Raw genomic sequence first — 24,271 nt, 5'->3', positions numbered from 1 at the left:
TTGACTAATTATCAGGATATAATAAAATAGATTAATCCCTTCTGAAAGGGTCTGACATGAAATGTGACATGTCATCATCTCAAAGTCATGCTGTGTTTTACCAGGGAGAAGATAGCTCAGACCTCCAACTAACATTGATGGAGGAGATGGTTCAAGGACAAAGTATGAATTTAAGACGTCACTTAGAAAACCCTCATATCCCAGATAAATTCTGCAAGGAAGAGAACTTTGTGATGATGCTCTTTTTCCATAATATTAAAACAGTACCAAGTTCTTGTTATGTATCAATTTTCTTTTATTATATGCATACTCCAGTTTAAATAGCCAGATTGTTTCTAATTTAGACATGTTTGTAATATAAATATTAAAAAGTTGGGTTAAAAAACATTGGAGTTACACAATGTTAAGAAATGCCAGCATGAAAGTTGTCTATATAGCCATAATTCACCCTCCACCCCTACCTGTATGTATTATCTTTATTTGCACACTGTTTTTCCCCAGACCCCCACCTCATTCACTCCACAGCATAGACAGCATTCATTAAGAACCAGATGTCCAATCCTTTTTACATTTGATTTTTGTTTTCCCGGTTAAGCAGTGGGTAGCCCAATGTATGATTTATTGCACATTTTTAAAATGCTATCCTGAAGATGTTTCCTCTAACATTTTGGTGCTGATCACTATAGCAGCTGAGTCCTGCAGAAACATTAATTTATATTCACAATACAAAGGATTCAATGAATGGTACTGTCCTCATTTGACAGATGAGAAATGAAGGATTAAAGAGCTAAAGTACCTCATACTCAGAGATTTGTGGAGTTCACTCTGAAACATCAAGAAGCTAATTTTTTTTGTAATTCTTAGTGCTATATAGCATTTATATGTCTAATGAGGTCAGAGGCAGAAGGCTGAACACACAGGTTCTTGCAAATACAATCTCAGAATACAAAGCTGGATTAACTGAAAAACAAGGACCAGAGATAGCAACCAAACATTCCCCAAAGTGAAGCTGAGTTTAGGGACAAACAAACTATATTCTGCCTAAACTCAGCCTAAAATGGAATTACATCTCAGAAAGTTATTCAGACATCGAGTGCTAAGGATAGCTTAACCTTAAAGGTGCTGCAAACCAAAAGCATCTTTTCAGAGCACAGTGCACGTAACAGCACACACTCGGAAGCACCATGATCCAGGAAGAAATAGGGGATTACTTTTCTGGGCGCCAGTGAAAAGGCAAGATAGAAGAAGATGTTTATAGCCTTTGTGGGAGTATAGCACATTAAATATGGTTGAGCACATCTAAATCAGTCCAGATGCATGAACATTATTTAAAAATAAACGACCACAGGGGGGCCCTCCATAGGGGTCCCCTTTTCTTTCCCTAATAGCTAGTAATTACAGCTAATAATAGTAATTACAGCTAGTAATTGGGAGATGTGGCTTCCAAATCCTCCTTGGCCCAAGGGGACAAGTATTCCCATTTCTCAAATTTAAGCCAACAGGTTGTTGGGTGCACTGTGAACAGGTCGCTTTCCAACCTCTATCGTGAAGTGAGAGCCCCGTAGGGCAGGATTTTCACAATTCATTAAGCCATAGTGAGAAAAACAGAGACACAGACACACATATTGATACCACAAAGCAAGAAGGCAGGTGATTATCTAACCAGTGAGAAGCTGCCCCGGATTTGCCAAAGAAAGCGGATTTCTTGTGCAGAGAGGGACCAGAGAATAATCGTCTACTGACTCTCCCCCCACAAGAACTATCAAATGAAACGAGCAGGGGGCAGGGTTCAAAATTAGTGAAAGGAAGCTGTTTTTTTCCACTCAATATGTAGTTAAGGCAAAGATCTCCTTGCTGCAAGGAGTTGTCATAAAAGTTCAAAAAGCAGCTAGAACAGCTGATGGAAGAAAAAAGAAAAAATCCTCCAATGACTGTTATATACAACACCACCACGTCTGGTTCAGGAAATCCTTGATCTGCAAATTGTTGGAGGCTGGGTAAGTATTTTGTGAAAGGATTGTAACAGGCTTGACCTGTTCTTAAACTCTTCCTAGTGCTCTGCTTTGGTTATTGTTGCCAACAGGATGCTGAGCTAGCAGGACCTTCAGCCATCCTGTATTAGACTTCTTGGGTTATAGTCTTACAGTTTTGACAAAACTATAAAGAGCACTGGCAACAGTGAACTCTATTCCTGCCTCTAATAGGAAGACTGAGAAACAGGCCATAAGGACTGAAGAGACTTGTTTAAATCTATTTGTGACCTTCAGACAATTTCTACCAATGATGTCGTCTCTTTTTTCACTTAGCCTTCCGGTATTATCTGTTATACAACTTCGATAAACTGTCAGTATATTACATCATGTAAAAGGACCTTTCTTTTTCTGTTTTGTTTTTTTTTTTTTTCCAGCACTTGATTCTTACCAGGAGTTTTTAACACCCTACCTCGAGCAAGCCCGTCAGATCTGGGGTTGGTTGGTTGGAGCAGCTGTGTTTGGCGGCGTTGTTACTGCTGTCCTCACAGGGCTCGTCCTGGCCTGCCGGAAGAAAAGAAGAGGAACTTCTTCAGAGATACAACCCTTGCTCATAGAAAGTGAAGATTACAACAATATATCTTACCAGTCCAATTTCTAGAGGCCTCCAGTAACTCAGTGATGTTACTAAGGTGCTAATCAAGCATACAGTGTTTGATTCATGTTTACAAATACCTTGTTGAGGTGTGCTGCAGAAGCAGGCTGGATAGTCTTGCTCCTCAAGCCTTTTGTAACCTCCAGTGTTGTAGTATCTTACCAGATCCAGTCCTACAAAAATCTCCCAGATCCAACATAAATTACCACGCCACTCAAAGAACACCATGTATTTCCTATGCTTGATTAAATAATGCTCCTATGAAACCAGACCAGCTTGTGTGTTGGTGGCTTTAATGTATAATTTGCTGTTCTTTTATTTGCTCTTTTACAGCTGTAGGCGCTAATCCCACAGCCCAATCCATGTGATTGGTGTATGGATTTAGGGAGAGGTGCCTGCCTGCACCTTCGGTGCTGCATTCACTCTGTGTTTGAATGTAAGAGCAGAAAGAGCCCTTTAGTTTAGTAAGCAAAATATGTGATGTCTCTGAGCAGAGTGAATGACCCATAGACACATTTTTCTTCGAGGATAAAAATATTTTCCCTCCAGCTTCCGTAATGTCCTGTTTGTCCTTGATTGAATGCCATCAGCAGCAGAAAGCAGGCTCTCAGAAACCATTTCTCACTTGTCTCAAATGCCCCAGTTAGCCTTCTTCTATACTATCTTGCATTTTTCTGGAGAGCTGGGAGGTTTTTAGGAGATGAAACCTAGTCTCACTGTCCCCACCTCTGTTCAATTTGACTTAACAATTGCTCATATTATGTATGTATAACCATACATAACAAAACAAGGTGTGGTGGGTTGACCTCGGCTGGACGCCAGGTGCCCACCAAGTCGCTTTATCATTCCCCTTCTCAGCTGGACAGAGGAAAGAAAATACAACAAAAGGCTCATGAGTTGAGATAAGGACAGGGAGATCACTCACCAGTCACTGTCATGGGCAAAACAGACTTGACTTGGGGAAATTAGTTTAATTTATTACCAATCAAAAGTCAGAGTAAGAGAATAAGAAATAAAAACTAAATCTTAAAACACTTTCTCCCCAACCCTCCCTTCTTCCCAGGCTCAACTTCACTCCTAATTTCTCTACCTCTTCCCCTGCCAGCAGCACAGGTGGACGGGGAATGGGGGTTGTGGTCAATTCATCACACGTTGTCTCTTCCGCTCCTTCCTTCTCAGGGCGAGGACTCCTCACACTCATCCCCTGCTCCAGCCTGGGGTCCCTCCCACAGGAGACAGTCCTCCATGAACTTCTCCATTGTGAGTCCTTCCCACGGGCTGCAGTTCTTCACGAACTGCTCCAGTGTGCGTTCGTTCCCTGGGGTGCAGTCCATCAGGAACAGACTGCTCCAGCGTGAGTCCCCCATGGGGTCACAAGTCCTGCCAGCAAACCTGCTCCAGCCTGGGCTCCTCTCTCCATGGGTCCACAGGTCCTGCCAGGAGCCTGCTCCAGTGTGGGCTTCCCACAGGGTCACAGCCTCCTTTGGGCATCCACCTGCTCCAGCGTGGGGTGCTCCATGGGCTGCAGGTGGATCTCTGCTCCACTGTGGACCTCCATGGGCTGCAGGGGGACAGCCTGCCTCACCATGGTCTTCACTACGGGCTGCAGGGGAATCTCTGCTCCAGCACCTGGAGCACCTCCTCCCCCTCCTTCTTCACTGACCTTGGTGTCTGTGGGGTTGTTCCTCTCACATATTCTCACTCCTCTCTCTGGCTGCAGTTGCACAGGCTTTTTTTCCCCCCTTCTTAAATATGTTATCCCAGAGGCACTGCCACTGTCGCTGATGGGCTTGGCCTTGGCCAGCGGTGGGTCCATCTTGGAGCCGGCTGGCATTGGCTCTATTGGACATGGGGGAAGCTTCTAGCAGGTTCTCACAGAAGCCACCCCTGTAGCACCCGCTCACTACCAAAACCTTGCCATGCAAACCCAATACAGAAGTTATCTAATTACATGATGAGTCTTAACTGAAAAGAATCACTCCTTTTTTTTGATGGTGACTCCAACTGGCTTTTGATAGTTCCAAAGCTCATCTGCAGCCAAAACCATAAATTCACAGCTGTCGCAAAATGATCTATACTGTCAGTCTGGTTCAGAGGATTCCCATCACTTCTTGGTCTTCTTTTAAAAAAATAACAGAACAAGGCAAGGGCCATGCCTTTGGTGCTGGAGAGACCTTCTCTATTGATGGTGATGCTGCCATATGAGTTTATTCCAGGTATTCAGGCTTTTGGAACTGCAGATGAGGGCACCTTGAAGACTGCAAGGAGTCACAAGTAGGTTCAGGGGGGCAGTGAAAAGGCTGAGGGAAGGAAGTTGAGTGGGAAGGAAGGGACAACACTGCATCATTTGAAAACTGGGGAAAGGTGTACGTTGACCATTGGTCTGAGAGCTCTTTCCTAGTCAACAAATGCCGCGGGACCTCTCAGATGAGCTATTTTCTTTCACAACTGCCTTCAGTGAATATTCTTATGGAGCACTGAAAGTCATTATTTTGATAGTTCTCAACTGGCCAACTACATGGATTCATTTCCATTTCAGAGCTCTTGCACAGGAATTATCCTCTGAACTACAGAAATTACAGCTGAGCCAGACTGAGGCAGAGCCATGATCCCTGGTTGGGTGGATGCCCTGGCAGGAAGGCAACTCCTGTGTTTCACTGGAAGTTTGTTGAAAACAATGCCTTTCTGCAAAATATTTCATGTCAGTAAAGTGATATTTTCCTTTCAGAACTTGTTCTGGTAGAGAAATCCTAACTATATTAAGCAAGTTTATCTCAGCCTTTGCAATATTCCGTGGATATTTCATGGATATTTCATATTTCAATATTCATGGATATCTCTGGTGACAGTGCCTCATTTTCATGTCGGCTAAGGTCATTTTTACCAAATATCACCCCCTTGGAAAGGACACGACCAACAAGTAATTTCTGATTCAACCCATCAGCTGTTGCTGTCTTCTCCACAGAAGATCTTCACCAGTGTTCCCTGGGCCTCCCTCCTTTGGCCACAGCAACTCATCATCCATGGAAGGATGAAAGTGGAGCTGTGGCTCATCAGGTCTTCTAAATCCTACGTTTTGCCAGCTCTTCATCATCCCTTCTTCCCCAAAGCATGGAATCCGTAAATCATACCTTGGGGCCAAACTTGGTGATCTATTAGTGAAAGTCTTTTTATGGTTTTCTCAGAACATCTACTAATTCCCAGGCAAGTTTTTCCTTTCCCTTTTCTTCAGTGAAGGATCTAACAGCCTTTTTTCTTCCTCCAGAAGTTTCATCACAGAGACCTCAACCTAGCTCTAACTGATGAAAGGGAATTTCTATCCCCTTCATACTTGTAGGCATATCCTCAAGCATTTTTCCCTTTTAATTCCCACTCACCATGTGATGTGGAGACCATGTCTGCTTTGAGAGGAAACAAAGAACACAGTAGCCCTATTTTGAACAGTCAACATGACCTGTGGCGGGGAATAAATAGTACAGTGTACTTTAATCTTAGTAACCAGGACAAAATTGATACAAGCAACACATGTCAGTTCTCTCCGTCATTGTGGGGTTTCTGCTTAGACCATTGGCCTGATGATAGTTTGGAGTTAAACCTCTTCAGAAGTGTATATCTGACTCTGAGCACACGAAACCCCAACTGGTCCTCTTTTCTGAGCAAGCTGTTAAGGTTCCTCCAGAGTGGGAAGGGAACACCACTGTCAGGTGGGGATTGACTGCACAAATCTTAAAGCAACTGTTTTGGGACAGGAGGAAGTGTCCTGCAGATATGCCTAACCCTTCCCATTGACTTTTTGGGGACTCCACATGCTAGCCTGGACCAGCCACCTAGTTTTTGGATGGCTCGGAAGGAGGGAGAGGACTCTTTTAGCACCATGGCACTAAATGTCTTCTTGGCACACCTCACCCACACCTGACAGGAGACATTGTGCTTTCTGTCTGGAGGCTACAAATGCAATCGCACAGCCTTTTTCTTCTCAGATTCTTGTTTGGGCTTGTGCTTACTCCTGGACTCAGACATATGTAAGTTAAGTGTTGAAGGACCTCTTCTCTTCATACATGCTTCCCTGAGATGGCAGCTGGAGCTCCTGTTTTGTTTTTTATTGGAAATAATGTAATGCTATGAGGTTGTGCTTGCTCATTGAATCAGAGTGGGAAGAGCTTAAACACAACCCTGCCTTTACTTTTTCTTCTGTCTGGCCAAGATGACTTCCCACACTGTGTCTTCCCTTCTCAGACAAGAAACTTCCCATTGGCATTCGGCAGCTGGCTCAGGTTTGGGGAATGCATTCTGAAAGGATCAATGCCAAAAATGGAGCATTCCAGTGCTTGGTGCCATAAAACCTAGATCCTGTGTATGTAATCCATGCAACCACACACTACCTTGACACCAGTGGGCACTGGAGTTAGGCTTGCCTGAAAGCACTTGTCAGATGAGGCTCCCACCAGCTTCAGCATCGAGGAATGTATTTGCAGTATTGGCACCATGTTGTTTCACATAATGAAACAAAAATGCCGTATGGCTGATGTTCAGAAATCTTCTATAGAACACCTAGCAGCATCATTAAAATGTACTCAGTATTATTTGTTCCTGGCCTTTGCAGGAGACTGTTACCTCTGTGAAGTCTTTCATGTTCTAGCCTGGTGTCTTTCTTCCCTGAATCATTAAGAGTCACATTTAGTCAAGGCAGGACAATGAGCAGCTGTCAGTCTTTTTCGTTCTGTCCTCCCTCCCACATTTTCTCCAAATTTGTATTTTTAGCACCTGTCCTCTCCATCAAGTTAAATCTGTAATTCACCATGTGTGTATACATATGTGTACAGGAATGCAAGTCCTTTTGAATCAGTTTCCATAGTGAGTTGAAAATTGGCAGCAATGAGACCTTGTCATTAAAAATGGCCTTTTACTGTAATTTTTGTAATAAGCTCTGAATTAGATATGAAATAGCTGTTATAACTATAGAAAACCAACTTATTTCTGTATATCCATGTTGCATCCATTAGGCTTTGATGTCCCATTTTATATATGGACATTTCTGCAGGAGTCTGCCTGTTACCTCCTCCTCTTGACGGCGTCAGGCACGCAGAATTCACATGGTGCCAAGAAGTTCTGGAAATCTGCTGGATTAGCAAAGTATGTGGAGAAACTAGCTCTTTCCCTGTGTACAGACAACATCCCCTTTGAAACAAGAACTCAGCAATAAACTTTAATTCTGGACTCTAACTGTGGCTCGGCACTTTGGATCATCCCCCTTCATGCAACTTGATTCAGACTTACCTGACTTCCCTCTCTGGCCACCCCATACTGGACTGTTTTATCTGTCAGCAAAAGGGATCCTTGAGGGCTCAGTGGTGGGATTGTCCCACATTATTGAGGTGGGTATAGTGATGGTAAGGCAAAACAGCCCCCAGGGGTGGTGCCTACACCGGTGCTGCCTGAGTGTGTCACACAGATTTTAAAGGAATTTGGATGTATAAAAACACTTCCCTGTTTTTCCTCATTGTTTTCTAGTAAAAGAAACATGCTCAGGCAATAATAAGCAAATAAGGTATTTTCAGGTCGATTACATAATGTGGACAAATTTTCACACATTTTCCTGCAATCATAAGAATGTTAAAATGTTTCTGGTTTGAATTGCTTCTTGGAAAATTTAAGCACAACCATTTCACTGTGCTACATTTTCAAACTGCTGTACATCTTTCCAAGCAGTTCTGACAACAGTGCCATAAATACGAATAAAGGAAAGTAGTCTGCAGAGCCTCTTAACTCTTAGGGCAGAGCCCTGCACCAGGCTCTCCTTGCCTCGCATACCAACACAACCCTCCTTGTAATCAGATTCTGTTTTTCTCCACCAGTGACTGATGTTGATGAGATTTTTTGCTACATTAATGTCATTACTCACCTTCATTCCTTTGTGCAAGCTATTGCAAATAAATAGTCCATACGCAACACAGAAGAAAATATATTTCTGGGGGAAGTGCTAAAAGCTTAAGTTCTTTGCATGTGACCCCTTCATGCAAAGACAAGAACATTACAAAAATGTGCTGGCTAATTTGTCACAGAGCTGAACATGTCAGGAAGATCTGCTAATAAGAACTTGAAGGCCTGGGCTGCCTTCCCATAAATTTACTGGGAGATTGGCAGGGTGGAAAATACCAGTCCAGTAATGGTGCTCTGCTAAATTTACTGTGGACTGATTTCATTGTCAGATGACCTGGCTGTATAGAATGAAATATATACTTGGTTAGATAGCTGGAAAAATATCAAATGACCAAGATCATGACAGTATCTGTATGCAGAATTATTCATTGGTGTAATTATGAGAAAATGTGATGTTTTTTTTTTAACTGAAGCACAACACACATCCCAGAGTGACAGAGCTACAGCCGTTAGCTGATAGCAAAATACATATACTCATGGAACAGCGAGGTTTTTCCTGCTTTCATATGGATGACATTACATTTAGATCAAGAGCAAGTGAATATATGGTTTGTCAAGTCAGAACAGCAGCAATTTGTTTTTATTTTGACCTTGTCAATTAATGCCACAGTGACCATGGAAGATACAGACCACCAGAGAATCCTGGCTCCATGTCTTCTTTTACACCATCATGGACTTGAGATGCTACTTTAAAATTCATTTTAGTCTTTTAATTCTATAGCCTGTGGTCCCAATTATTTAATCCAGAGGGTTGACTTTCAAAGCATCAACCTCCTATTAACATTCAGGGAGAATCAGGCTCCTGACAACTCTCATTTAAGAGCCTACATGAAAATGAGGCATTTCTGTCTTCCCTACCGCTACCAGAAAAGGTGCTTCTCACTTCAGAAAATCAGATCACTTCTAGTCAGAAAGACTCTACCCTTTCAGTGGAACAAATATGCTTAAATTCATAAGTCTAGATACCAAGATTTAAAAATCATGGCCTTTTGTCTCATTCCAGGAGCCATGGCACTCCAGAGCACCGAACAGGGAGACGTCTGCAGGGAGGCTGTCACTTTAGAAATTGTGTTTAGAGGTCTGGATGCAGATAACAGATTGGGCAATCACTGCAGACACCGTAATTAAGGTGACATTCTCCTACAAGGAGACATACTCCTGTAAAAAGTTACAGGAAGGCTCATTTGGAAAAATAATCTGTGGAGAGATCAGAAACTTGGGCTAACAAAATTAATTTTCAGGAAAACTAGAAGAACAGTTTTGGGGAGGGAGACAGGACAGTTGTTGGTTATTCAGACCATCAGTCATCACAATGCACAATTTCAGATTAGAAAGCGCACTGTTATTAAGCTCAGTCTAATGCTTACACATATGCTAAACAAGACACCAGAAAGAATAATGATAAATCATGGAGTCATTAAATTCATGAGAATTAAATTTGGGAGGAACTGGAAAAGGGAAATGGATGAGAACTGCAGATTATTTTAAGTCATCTTGCATACAAAAATGATGATAGGTTTTCAGGAGAAACAATCCAAGTTGCACTCATTAGAAATTATTCCAATGTGCCACCCGTCAGCCCCCCTGTAACAGCCCTGTGGCTGTCATGTGCGTTAGGGCACATTTAAGGCTAAGCACCAGGTTCCCTGCAGTGAGCAAGGCTCTAACTGGATTGCATGGCTGCTCCCCAGCTTTCAGGAGGCTGGTGGGACCAGCAGTGGGTACCTAGCCCTTTGACCCCACAATTCAGAATCAGGAACAGGTAAGGAACCACCTATGTGTGCTTCTCAGATGGTCTCAATTTTATAACACGCACTGCTTTTTCAGGTGGTTTTCCAGCTGAGATATTCTAGGATAGGGGAGCCAGTTCACACCTAACCAGCACCCACATTTGGAGCCCATGAAGTGCCATCTTTTCCAAATAAGTATGTTCCCTACAATATCAACGGAGGGAAAAAAGAGCTTTTGAAACAGATTTTGTATGCTGAAATGCAAAAATGCAAGTCAGGTGAATCAGATCTCCCTGGAGGTCTTCAAAGGCTTTCACATCTCCCCACTGATGATATGAGAAAGGTGTTCATTTAGTTTAGGAGATTTGGTTCATTAAATAACTGAAATTCATGAGGCTGGTGCCTGGATTGGGCAGACAGCTGCTGCTCAGCCTGCGGCTGCTGTTTTTCTCTCTAGAAAGGCTCATCTATTAGCAGGAGCAGTCTTTGCCTGCCATTGCCCACCCTTCTGCTCACCTTGTTATCAAGAATTTATCATGATCAATGATGCCTATGTAGTGCTGAAGCGGGGAGGAGGAAGCACAGTTTTTCTCTTCTGCTAGGAAAACAGCAGACTGCAATACTTTGCTTGCTGCCCAGTGTAAGGAGAGTTTCTTATTTGCTTCAGCATTTTTAGCCAGGTTTTGTCAAAATAAATAGCCCCCCAATTTTTGTGCTCCCCTTCCCCTACTCTTTTTGTATGAACAATGAGATTTGCCTCTTGATCAAATGCATTTGTGAAATGTATCATTTCCCATGAAAACTCTCCAAATATTAGACAGAAAATCAAAGCTCATGAGCCAAAACACATTTTACCAAACCTCATTACTTGGCCAGGGGAAGAAGAGTGGGAAAGCATATTCTTCTTAATGAAAAACACCATAATAATTTTTGAAAATATCAGTTTTTCTTCTGATAACTCTGCCCAGCATGTCACTGACCGTGCGCCAAGTATAAATAAACACCTTTTCCATTTCCACGGCTCAGAAACTTCTCTGAAATGGAGACGTTAACTTCCTTTACATGCGCTTAACCTAACAACTAAAAATAAATGAGAAAGCATATACAGGTTTTTTTTTTTTTCATCTTGGTGCAGTTAAACTCCTCATCCTGGAGGGATGGTACCTTTTGCCATCATTATATCACCACCACTCTGGAATGAGAAAGCAAAAGTTAACAACCTTGAGAATAATATATGCAGTTTAATTGTGTATCCTTACTTCTCAAAAATAAACAATTACCCGAAACTTTTGACAGCAATTCTGAAAAATCTCAGAGAAGTCTGCACACTTGTATTAATCCATATTTCACATGCAGTTTTCCTAAAAAAACCTCACAACCCTGCCAAATGCAGAAATGATTAGGTGAACGGCTACCAGGACATTCAAGGTCTTGCAGAAAGATGGAGTGGGTGCTTTGGCCTGCAGTGCACCAGAAGGACCCCAACCATATTACTGGGAAGTGGATTATGAGCTTTAAAACAATTGTTTCAGATTTGCTGTAGAATCAGCAGTGTCTTGAAGATCATAACAAAATATCAGCTCTCCATTAAGATCTATCAAAAGCAGTACAGTCTGAGCAGGTGCTTCAAATAAAACACTGTGAAATGCTTTACCAAGACTGAGCAGACTAAAGAAAATGCCCAGATTTTGTTTCACTCAGTCAGGTTCTCAAGTGCTCATCTTAAGTGGGAAGGATTTCTACACACTTCTGGTATAGAAGAGAACTTTGTTCATCATTGATTTTGGTGGGTTAGGGTCAGGCAGGTGCTGTTTTTTGTTCCCACTGTGCTCTAAACAAAGACATGCAGAGTGCAGAGGACTGATGTTCTTCCAAGTTCCAGTGGTGCGATGACTGTGTACGAGAATGAGATAAATTTCTTCGGCTTCCGAGATGGTCTCACAGTTGAAGGTACAAAAAGCATGTATTTGTCACAGTCCTTCATTTCAGATGGTCTGGATTTATCAGAAATTTCAAGAGGTGGCCATGAAGTAAGCATGTGCCTAATGTTTTAAGTCAGAAAATGACTCTGGATGGCTAAACAAGGGTGCCTAGTACAATTTTGGTACTTCAGGTATCCTACCCAGCTTCCTGCTGTCGTTCCAGAGGATCCTGGGTCTCCTGTAGCATATCTGCCAACCCTGTGTAGACGTTTCAGCTAGTTTAGGGCATCTCAAATAGTACTAGAGCCCCTGTTTAAGCAGTGAAATCCCAGCCTCCCCTGCCAGTGGTAATACATACGCACACGTGCACATACACAGTGCTCCCGCGATTAAAGCAGTATGTCATTAATTAAAACCAGGTCACAAACAGCAACTCAACCATGTTTTGCTCAGTCTTGGAATGGTTGTTTATTCCAAAGTCAGGAAGCTTCCTGTAAATACCTTGAGAGTACAGTGCCATAATTATGTGATGAATAAATGTATGGTGCTTTGTCAAATACAATAAGAGACACAAACTCACGTTACAGCATCCTGCTAAGATAACAGAATGTGAAAATAACATCTGAACAGCAACAGAACTCAGCAGCCAAATACTTCGTCAGGATTGCCATTAAGATAAAATGGCTAATTCAGTCTGGCATTTTTGGGAAGAAGCATCCTTTCCATACCACAACCAGGATTTTGCAATTTAACTAAACAAATTTGAAATGATGGACTGTTCGTCAGGCAAGTCCTTAAAACTCTTGTCATCAGGTGTGACTGTCCCATTTTACAGGTAGGCAAAAAGAACATGGGATTTTAGAAAGAAGCTTAAGGCAGTTGGGTATCAAAACCTCAGTGAACCTGAATTCTTCATGTTACTCTGAAAATCCCAAGCTTTTTTATGATCAATTTTCTAGCTCTGCCTTATTATACAGCTAACTGGTAAAAGCTTTGCTTCATTTGATGGGAACCAGCAGAGTCAAAAAGCATATTGCTTACTCCTTGAAGGTTTACGAGGCATGCAGCCACAATAGTGACCTGTTTAAATCCTTCCAGCCAGTGAAATAAAGTTCCTCTGTTGTGTTGGGGGGCAGCAAGCTGAAGCTACAAAATGGACTGGTTCATATGACAAGAGTACGCCTTGTCATAGACCGGAACCCACTAAGTATTATTCTTGTTCTTAAAATCAAGCCTGGGGGAAAAAATTAAAAATGAAAGTTCAGGGCCAAATTTTGCTTTCTGTTCCACTTGGAAACTCAGCAGACATTTCTCGTCAAAGAATTGTACCACATCCTGATCTATAAAAACATAAGAACAGATTGAAATTACATTAATGTAAACAGGCATCTCTGCAAAGAACATTGAGTACTCAAAATTGTGGACATTTATGCTAGTATTTTCCAAAATGGTTATCTTGCATATTGTATAGAGATAAAAATGCCACCTTCCTTTCTAATACATTATTTTTATTTCAGCTATACTGGAAAAAATATATAATTACAGAATTGGAAATTCAGAACAAGTTTCCTGGCCTCTTTCTTCTGGGACAGGACAGTGATGGAAGAATGTGGTCAGTAGTGAAAAAGTCAAGACCTGCAACTACAGAAAAGACAGGGCATTCATTTTTTCTATCACATTATACATGTTAACTGGAAATAACTACTTTCCAGGCTCATTTCTTAAAAGAAAAATTGGAAAGTTGAAGTGAGTTTATTGCTTTTTCCAAATTTTAGGGATGACTAAATTTCATCTGGGGTCCGTATCTTCCTTCCTGCGACTGGATTTTGATTAATTATTTTCTGTCTGCATAGCACTCTGGTTCAAAGAAGTCCTTTGACTAGTGGCATCACAGTCTTTTCAGGATGCCTACGCTTGTACCAGTGTGCCCAGTTCTCGGACATTTACCATGTCAATCTCTCACATGGCTTATGAGCCCCAAATAACTATCCAAAGTGAGATAAAACTGGATCATTTCTCTTCTTCCTTTCTGAGATAATTCCTAACTCAATATCCTCAACGTTACAGAAAACCATTATGAAATAATGTAAGCTGTGGCTGAAGAAGGCTAAATGCCCAAGATGCTCCCTGCCCTCGGTACACACGGCTGTCTCATGGGGGGGCTGGTGTCTGCCCAAGAGTCTGTTGAGCCCCCAGCGGCCAGCTCAGCCTCTGGGCTCAAGTTATGGAGCAAGCCAAGTCTAGACCTGCTGCAGACATTGCCTTGAAGGTTCAAATGACAGTGTAGACATGATCCTAGAGAGATGCTTTGCTTTAAAAGGAAGATATTCACTTGTCGAAGCTCGGATTGTGGTAGCATTGCTCAGTTTGAACAGTACTTTTCACCAATGAAGGTTGGAAAGAAAAAAAGCCCAAAGAATGCTTTGCCATGAGAAAATAATAGTTTCTTCCAGCTGGTTTCCGCTCTCCTAAGAATCTTTGAAGATTTTTTTTAAAACAGACATGTTTTGGACATGCTAACATTTCCCAAGTAAAGAGATGTTTGGGTTTTTTTGTTCTGCTTTTTTGTTCCAAAATGAATATATATTTATATAAACAATGTAAAACCACAGAAACTAAAAAAAAAAAAACAAAAAACAAACCTAACATATGCCTATTATGGAACTAATATAGCTGGGCCAGTCAAAATGTCTTTTTGGACATCAGTTTGAGGAAACAAGTCACAATTATGATTTTTCTCCTTAACTATCACAGACCAAGGGAATAATTTCTTATCCAAATGTGCTTCATCAAATTTGCTCTTGCAAGTGATTAGAAGGAGAGAAAACCTCAGTGGGAATAACGGTTTCACAACCTGGCACATATGGGCTAAGGCTTCTTGCTTCATAAAAACGTAACTAATAAGCCCAGAGCTTCATCACCATATGAATCCTGGAAAAGGCTCTTGGTCACATCTGAATCTCAGTGAAAACTCTGCCCTTCTGCAGTTGCAACAGCATCAGTGCCTCCTTCTCAAAGACGCAGAGCAGAACATGTGCTGAGAGTTGTCTGCTTAGCAGAACAATCCTTCTTCTTTCCCTTTATAAACAATGAGCTCTCAAGCTCCCTGAAGCAAAGAAACCAGGCGAGGAAATATTTAATCAGTGAAAGGAGGAATTTATATGCAGTTGATAAACTAGGGGCTGTATGGAAATAGAGAATGTAATTGAAAAAAGCAACCCTTTCCATCACTGCCCACTGTCCTGAAGTACCTATGTGTGAAAGCAGAAACATGACTTAATTTCAGTGATGGCCACAAGCGGTCTGACTTTCACAAAACCAAATCCCCGATTCTCATCCAGAAGACGACATAATCTTTGCTATTATGAGATTTCCCCATTTTCCACACAGCTGTCCTTGTGGCACTGCCCCTCCTCTCATTCTAAAAACCATCTCCAGGACTGGGATGCTGCAAACCACCACTTTCCTAAAGCTAATAAAAGTACCTACAGGACCCCCATTGGTTTGTGCTCATTAGGAGCGTTATAAAGGCTGGTGTATGTTAGGATTAAAATTGAGGACCTCTGCATTTCCCAACGTGGCATTTTCCTGAGTTAAGGGAAGCAGAGGGTGGGAGAAGCCTCTTGATACATCATGTGCTGTGGAGGGAGAGAGAGCAGAAAAAGAGGACTACGTGACACGTGGATGAGGCTGTTTCCAGTGATCCAAAGGTTAGAGCACATCTCTAGGTGAAGGCTGAGGGTATGCAGAGAGAAAAGAGAGAGATCTGAAAGCTCAGCTCCCACTAATCTTCCACGGAGATGGAGTAGACTGAGATTAATGAAAGGACCAATGCATCCAGCTCCAACAATGACACTTCACTATCAGGTGCAGACCCTTTGCCAAGTTGCATCTCAGCCACGTTTTTAAGCTCTGCTTGGGGACACTTTGTTTTTCTCAAAAAGCATATATCAAACAGTTACAAGTGCTTAAGCGATCAAAAAGAATAATGCCATAGGTGAATCTTCACATTCTTATCACACATTTTTTAACAGTCAATGATGTTGTTCTGACACAACAAAGGAAAAACACAGCACTTCTATCTTCTCTGCGGAGATGTTGCCATTTATTCCTCATGAACACTAGTGCAAATATGGGCAGGGTATATTCATTTATCAGTGGAAGCTGGCATTCACCATCCTCATCTATTCTAGACAGTACACGTTTTCAAGCATCTAACACTTAATGAGGTACAATAACATACCCGCTCCCCAGTCCCTGAACAACGTGCTTCTACAAAGCTACAGAAATACAAAGGCTATGTCCATACCCTCAGCTAACCACACAACTGAGACCGCACTCAGGAGTCAGACCAGCTCATTGTCTACACAATTCACCCTCAGAAATGCCAGGTCTGAGCTCCAAGCTGCAAAGTGCACACAGGTGGCTCACCTGGCTGCATTTAAACCTGCTTTCATCTCACATTGCAGACTCAATCCGAGAGCCCTCGACTTTCCCTGATGCCAAGGTGTACCTTTAGGATTGGCTCTGACTCAGCAACGTACAAAGACGTGATGGCCAATGCTGTGACATGGCCTGCTTCTGATGTCTACAGATCATGTCTCACTGCTGTGTTTCTCCTTAAAACAGTTGTTTTTCCTCTTTGCCTTAAACCTCACCTCTTCCCAGCAGCTTGCAGAGTTTCTGTGCAGCATTCCTAACCAGGCTGCAGAGTGCAGCTCAGGACACAGTCCACTCTATGTGCTCTCTGGTATTTTGCATTTCTCTCAGATTATTAAAGGGAGAAGAAAAGGCTCAGAGGCATTATTTATTCAATTCAGAAGCAACCTGTTATCACTGTGTTACATTTCTAACATGCAAACACCACTACACAGCACCAGGAGGGAATCCGTTATCCCTTGAAAAAGAAATGACATGCTTTTTCGAAATCAAAAGAAATGCCCTGCTGTCAATGAGTATATTCTTGGTTACAGCACAAGGAGGTTTTCGCTTTTCCTCCCCCAACTCTCATCCAAATGTCTTCCCCAGGGTTGTAGAGTACGAGAAGAGCAACACGACCTTGCAATGACAGAATTTTAATGTGTGACTGGTGCACCAAAAGCAATGCAGCAGCGTCTCTCTTCTCAGTGTTGCTATGTACACTAGACATTTATGTAACACTGCTTCTCATCCTCAAGGCTGTCCTCACTTAGGGTCAGCAGCAACCAACACAAAATTTATTTATTGAACTGTCAAAGTTACTTACAGCTAGCACAGAGAACTACACACTCCAGTATTTTGGTGAAAAAGAGTTAGCAGGTAAAGCCATTCCTAACTCCAAAGCTGCAAAACAGAAGTAGATGTTTTTTGCAACAGGTTAGCTCAAAAGAGTCAACGGTGGATTTATTTCAAACAAATTGCTTATATCCAAGGTGTCTGCTAAAATATACTAGTTTTCTTCTGTGCTTTATCACCAAATTGTACATAGAAAGGCAATGTCTTTGCATATATTAGTTTTCAAACTCCAGGGAGACTCTGTATCCACATCTAGACAACGGGGCTTGCTTTTAATTTCTAAAGTTGAGAAGCCAAGAATGTCTCCCTCCTTCCCCTTTGCTCCCAGGTTCGAAACATTTCACCCTGTTCACTGCTGGCATTCACCCTCCTCTCCTGCCCTCCTCCGTTTGCTCCTCAGTTGACAGCAGTTTGCCTGAAGGCTCAGGAGCTACTCTTGGCTTCCCCCTCCTGGTGTAACAGTACAGATCATTAGGAAGAAGGTGCAGATTTTGGGCTGTGTGATGGACAGACTTTGCCGGGAAGAAGCAGACAGCACGTAAATATTTTTTGCAAGTTCTGATATCCTCAGAAATCCAAGGGGTCTGTTAAGAGGCAATCTACAACTGGGATGGGTGGCTTTCTTCAGCTTTCTCTCTGTGCCCCTGTAATAACGGGACAGATCCACTGCTGTTAGTACAGCTCCAGCAGCTGTTTTCCTTACAAATATGATCCTTTTAGAGAATATAACACTTCAGGCACAGCAAACCTTGAGCATCCACTGCAAGTTTGGAGAGATTCATAACATCAGAGGGAGTGCACAGCATTCCATGGTACCAAACCAGATCCTATCCCTCTTACAACATGGGTGATACAACTAGCAGGATATTAAACCTTCACAGATACTCATCCAGCCTTTTAAGGAGCAGCATTTGTTGCTCACAACCTTTGTGTAAGAGCATTTGTTATACATGTCAGTCCAGCAGAGGACTCAGGGTTCAACCCTAAAGATGCTGGCTAGTTAATCTACTGTACCTACAACGGAAATTCCAGAGTTTCTGGGATTTACTATGCTTGGTACAGGCACTAAAATATCAGGCTCTTTATGGGAATGAAGAGTCTCATTTCAGCTCCATGCGTTTCACCAGCACATCACTATAGTGACCCTAATGAAACACACCAGCAGCAGAGACGATGCAAACCCCAAATCACCATTCAGACCTGAGCTGCCAGCTATATTATATATATATCCCTGAAAAATGTATATTCATTGCAGAAAAGCTCAGTTCAGCATGGGAACCAGTGGCATTTTGATTAAATCTTGCTGTTAAATCCTCTTTGTTAAAACAATAAAAACTGGTTTTATTTGTGAGGGGTGGGAAATCTGCAGACAAATCAGATGCATAGTCCAGAGAAGAACAGATCCAGCTTGTCTTAAATCACACTGGCATGTTTATGAAATGATTGCCAGGCTGAAGTGAAAATTAATCTCCCTAGAAGCCCTTTTATTTTTTTAAACAAGTGAACACTGCACTTTAATAACAATGTCTCTTCTCTGACTTATTGGGCTTGAACTACTATAGGCAATAACTAGTTAGCCTCCTGCCTGCTTCTGTAAGCAACATTTTGTAGTTTGAAACTATAACCTGGTACATCAGTGTTGAGTACAGGCTTTTCTCTTAGGCAGCTGTTCTAAAAGGAAATTTCTTACCAAACCATCACTTCTCTGCTCTGTTAGGCTGTTATAGCTGAATTACTGTTCCCAATGTGGCTGGTCTGCCACTCCTATTATCTGCCCCTTCTCAGCCAGCTCCAAATCACTTTCGCACCTATGTGCTAGAAGCAAAGGGATGACTCTGCACTTGCACTGGCTGCAATGCGTGCTCACAGGTTGCTCCATGCTTATAACAGACTCTGTGCAAGGATCCAAGCATATGTAGTATTTCTCTCACCTGCAAGGCACATCTGCTAACAAGACTGGTGAAGATCTGCAACCATGGAAAACGACAGGGATTCAGTGCTGAGGGACTAAGCCCGCCATTGGGATGCAGTGTGTGCGACACAGTGCTAGTGGAAGCTGAATGTGCGCAGTGCTTTCCCGCACATCTTCACAACAGGCTTGTGTGGGCAGGAGTCTTCAAACAGAGAGAGGGTTTATCTCATTTCCCTTTACAGCAACTGTTCTCTAGTTTGTTGTAGCAAAACAATTGGCATTTTGCAGAAAAATGGATTTGGCTTAAACTTCCTACCCTAAGCAGTGCAGTCACCAACTAGGCGTCTGTGGTACGCGCTGGTGTCCTCTCCCCAGCCCAGGTTCAAGGTTCTATGTAGTGATCTCTCATACTCCTTTCAGTCCTGCCTCCTAGAAGAGCAGATAAAAGACCAAGGAAGAACTCACATGCTATTAGTACCATATGCTGAAATAGGGAAGTGTTGCTCCAAAGTCAGGGCTGGAATAATCATCATGCAAGGATGGGCTGTCCTGCAGACTTCAGAGGTGAAGGTTGCTCCTTGTCAGGTCTTCCCACGCTCCATCAGGGCTCACCTCTGCAGTCCTTTGCTATGGCAGTGAATATTTACTCACCCAAGTAATCTCAGTGCTATGGGAACAGGATTTCTTGGGTAAATCTGTTATCTGTGATAAGCCCCGAGTTTCATGCTGCTGTACAAGGGCTGGATTCCCATTGCAGAGAAAGGCCTTGGTTTCCATCATGGCATGAAAACACTTCTGTTTTAAAGAAAAGCCCTGAAACATTTATGATGAATAAAACAGAAAGATCCTGCTGAGCAAACACTGAGGGGCCTGCAGTTTTGTGACAGACTGAACGAGAAGTGGCAGAATACATGGTGGGATCCTTCCCCTGCCAGCAGGACGCTTACGACAGACCCGCTTACAGGACTCAGTTTAAAGTGTAAAGAGACATTCAATTACGTAAATCTGTTTGATCTGTAAATGTGGAATTAAGTACTGTCAGCCTTCGCTTATTTGCCTGGCACAGAGTTATATTTTCATGTACACTTGGCTTACAAATAAAAAAGCTAAAGAGGGCTCGGCTCAGTGTTGCAAGCACTGAGCACAAGTGATGCACTCAGAAGCAGCAAGGATAATGCAGCCTGTAGAAAGACTGTGTTTATCATAACACCTGCCACTCCTGAAGCCAAGTCACAGTCACTAACCCTTAAACTTTTTGCCCCTCTAAAAAGCATAGCTCAAGGAAAAGGAAAAAAGCGCCTGAGGCTTTTAGGCTTTCCTCAAACTCACCCTCACCTGGTCCAGCAATTGCTTGTATAAGCAACAGAGAGGTTTGGTCAGACGAAGCTTTACACAAAATAAAACACAAAAACAGTTGCACAGCAATTAGACAGACCTTTTCACTGCAGGTGCACTGAAGTGATCCCGAAACATTAATTAAGCCTCACCACACTCCAGAAAGGTAGACAGTCCCAAGCCTGTTTTACAAGTGGGTTAGCTGAGGTTGGTACAGGACAAAGGCAGAAAGAGGAGACCCTGGCTCTGCTTGCATCTGCTCTGACAGCACTGCCTAATGTAACAACAGGCATTTAACATGCCTACACGTAGCGTCAGCTCCTGCTACAATGCAGAACAAGAGCACAGTACTAGTATTATTATTTTAATTATAAAGCACTACTTACATAGGACCTGAGCCAGAAAATATAATCTCTTTTAGCACAGAGCTAACTACAAAACTAGCTTCTCATTATACGGTAATGGAACTGATATCTATCAGAGAGGAGATGTGAAACCACAAACAACATTGTGATTAGATGACTCTAAACTGTATTTAAAAACCATTAGATACTAGATCCTAAAACAAGAGAAAAAAGATCACTGTCTGGCTGTGGTTAACAGATGCAGTCATCATTTCAATCATGCTTTAAGCTAACTGCCAGCAAACAAAAAAGCCTGCAGTATCGGCAATACCTGATATCTATGCATTTTGCCATCAGTGTTGTTTATTATAAAACCCATGCAGACAGTATTAGAAAGAAATATTAATAATTAAAAAGGATCTAATCCTTTTCTGCATACCTCCAGTTTTACACTGATGGATAAATGAGATCCAATGGGAAAATAATGACCCTTCCAGGCTCAAAAAAAAATTTAAAATCAGTAGCTGCAAAGTAGGCTCCCATCTCACACCGCATTTCTATTTTGGCTTCTCTCTCCTCTAGGCTACTTTGAGAATTCTCATCAGTAGGAATATGTCCATCTCTGGCTCTTTCCTTCCCCCTTGAATTTCCAATTGGGCAGAGCCAGAGGTAGAAACTTCAGTGCGAAGTCCAGACACTGAGGAACACATCCCCAGGTGGCTTCACTGCTGCACCTCGACCCTGCTGCTCCGCTGAGGGCAACTCCTGAGCAGAAGCTGCCAAGGCGAAGACCAAACTCATTTTCACTAGTTACACATACAACGTGCCTACACACCACCTCCTAGAGAAATGCTTCCCTCTGAACACTGATACTTTGTAGACCCCTGTACAGAGTTTGTGTTGCAGGGTGAAAATTAGTGTCTTTCCTACTAAAATAAAAAAGGTATGCATTGGAAAGCTGTAAACCGAATCAAATGCACTGCGCTAAACACAGGTGAACCACGGGCATGAGAGATTCTGAGCCATCTTATGTCTGTGTGTGCTGCAAACACTACAGGGTATTGCTCCCGAGCTTCTGCTGGAGATTAAGGGGCAGGTTTTCAGCAAGTGTAAAGCAACGCTGCTCTATTAAGATGCACTAGAATGATGCCTATTTATGCCAGCTAAATGCCTCGCTCCTGCTTAAATGTTGTCTTCTCAGCAGAATAAGGTAAAGGGGGTAAAGAAGAAATAAAGGAAGTTGGGTCAGCTATTGGGTGGCGGAAAAAAAGTTGCTCCTCAGAACCAAAAGGTTTTAAAGTGCCTATTTCAACCTCTAGCCCTTCCACAGCAACTATGAGCAGAGTGGAAAACAGCTGTGGGGAGAAGAAAGGAAGGGGAGATTACATTTGGATGTTTCAGATCCTTCACTTCGGAACATACTGAAACCATACTACGGCTCCTGCAAAGTTTCTATCTGCACACATGATGCAAAAAGCCACAGTAATGAAGGCTTCATTCTTACTTTAGTGTAGATCTGGCCTGATCCTGCTTTCACTTTGCACTTCAGTGCAAAGAAGCGTGACTCCAGGGAAGGTACTCAAAGGATCACAGTCAACCAAACATACTCTGGAACCTCTAAAATTGGGTTTCAACCTGCTGCTTTGTAAAATAATCAGTAAGAGCGTCTGAATGCTTGAAGTATTTGACATTCAAGGCATGTGAGCGTAGAATGAGTGCAACTTCCACGTTGAGCGTGTGGTATAATAAAACATCATATCCTGTCTGCTGCCTTTAATCACTTTTCTTGCTCCATCTTTCTGGCTGCATAAATCACACTTATTTTGCAAACTCACTGAATGCTGAATCGATGCAAGATCGAGAGTTCTCCATGTACAGCTGTTTGCTTGCCAAGAGGCTGTGATTTACATCATGGCGGAGTCTGCCCACAGGTGCTACACAGTTGTGCTCACTTTTCCATAGGTTAACTTACATCCTTCCCCATATTTCACCCTCTCTTCCATTCAGGGTGGGAATATACATGTCCATTGCAGAAGTAGACGAGCGAGAGTAACACTCTATATTTTAAATACAGAATCCCAATTCTGCAATGCATAAAATCTTTAATATGGAGTATTTCCACCGCAAAGCCATGAGAACTGTATACCAACAAAAGCAATAGGTCTTTGTAATACACTATGTTTTGTGATTTGGATTAACCTGGGGTTTGTTTTACTGATTCAGCTTCAGAGAAATGAAGTGGAAGAAGTTCAAACGTTCCAAAGATTCTTCTTCCATCAACTTTTAAAGCAACTGTGTCTCTCCCCAGCTTCTGTACTTTTTAATTAACAGAAATAACTCCAAAGAATCACCGCTGCCACAAATATTGTGCGAGTGCATTTGGCTTTGAGCATAAGCACTTATTATTTGTTGGTATACTGCTGTACCCATCATTTTCCAAAGTCTTAAATAATCATAAATAAGAAAATCTGTGCTATTCTTTGGTACATTTCTGTCTGTTTAAACCACAGCTGAACTTTTAAGTTGTACAAACAAAAAAATTGCACTTTTATCTTCCAAAGAGTCTTGCTAGTCCAACAGACTTTCAGCTGAAGGATTCTTTATTATACTCAAACCTCGTCCCATAAGAGTTGCTGCTGTTGCTCAGTTTATGAAGTATCTTAGAGATTTTGTTTGGTCCACAACAGAAAACTCCAATGGTCTTCCTGTTAAAAAAAAAAAAAAAGAAAAAAAGTTATGACATTGCAAAGAAACAGTAACTTCTAACAACAGACAGAATTGGATTCTGGCCTCACTGTATTATACATAAGCCAATTATGCATAGGTTTTAAGGTGAGAACAGCTCACTAGATCATGTAGTTAATATTACTGAAGCCACCAGATCTCTCCCAAGTACCCGCACAACAAGCCCTATTATTTGAATAAGACAACTCTTACAAAAAAGTGCCTCATCTTAGTCTCAAGACACCAAGTGATGAAAAATTACTACTTCCCACTGCAATTTTTTCCATGATTAATCACTTTTTTTGTTAAAAACGTGTCTCACTGTAATGACTTCATTAGTGTAACTCATGATTTACACCAGCAGGAGATCTAGTCACTAACGGTGATCCGTTACACTAATGAAAACAGCACTACTAATGCATGATTATTTCTGGCAGCAGCAGAATAATTTTACCACTTTAGTTT

General features: G+C 42.0%; 2 protein-coding genes across 4 annotated transcripts in view; one reads left to right on the top strand and one right to left on the bottom strand.

Moving 5' to 3' along the window:
* The window catches only part of TYR (tyrosinase), a 49,114-nt gene extending 46,289 nt beyond the window's left edge, over positions 1-2,825 (top strand). The window contains exon 5 of the mRNA XM_009470379.2: positions 2,408-2,825. Within this exon, the coding sequence (XP_009468654.1) occupies positions 2,408-2,631 (224 nt within the window). The 3' untranslated portion in view covers positions 2,632-2,825. The remainder of the gene's footprint in view (positions 1-2,407) is intronic.
* Positions 2,826-12,086: 9,261 nt separating this feature from the next.
* Positions 12,087-24,271, bottom strand: part of NOX4 (NADPH oxidase 4) — a 118,644-nt gene continuing 106,459 nt past the window's right edge. For 2 of the 3 annotated variants that reach the window (XM_087758230.1, XM_087758231.1), the window contains exon 18: positions 21,786-23,787. In XM_087758230.1, the coding sequence (XP_087614356.1) occupies positions 23,667-23,787 (121 nt within the window). In that variant the 3' untranslated portion in view covers positions 21,786-23,666. Of the gene's footprint in view, positions 23,788-24,271 lie in introns of all 3 variants that reach the window. The other variant, XM_087758232.1, reaches the window with a different exon arrangement.

The sequence above is a fragment of the Nipponia nippon genome, unplaced genomic scaffold (assembly GCF_047370975.1).
Source record: "Nipponia nippon isolate SJK-2023a ecotype South Korea unplaced genomic scaffold, ASM4737097v1 scaffold_2, whole genome shotgun sequence".
NCBI classification, from domain to species: domain Eukaryota; kingdom Metazoa; phylum Chordata; class Aves; order Pelecaniformes; family Threskiornithidae; genus Nipponia; species Nipponia nippon.
Note: the sequence above shows the minus strand (reverse complement) of the source record. Positions and strands in the feature narration are given on the sequence as shown.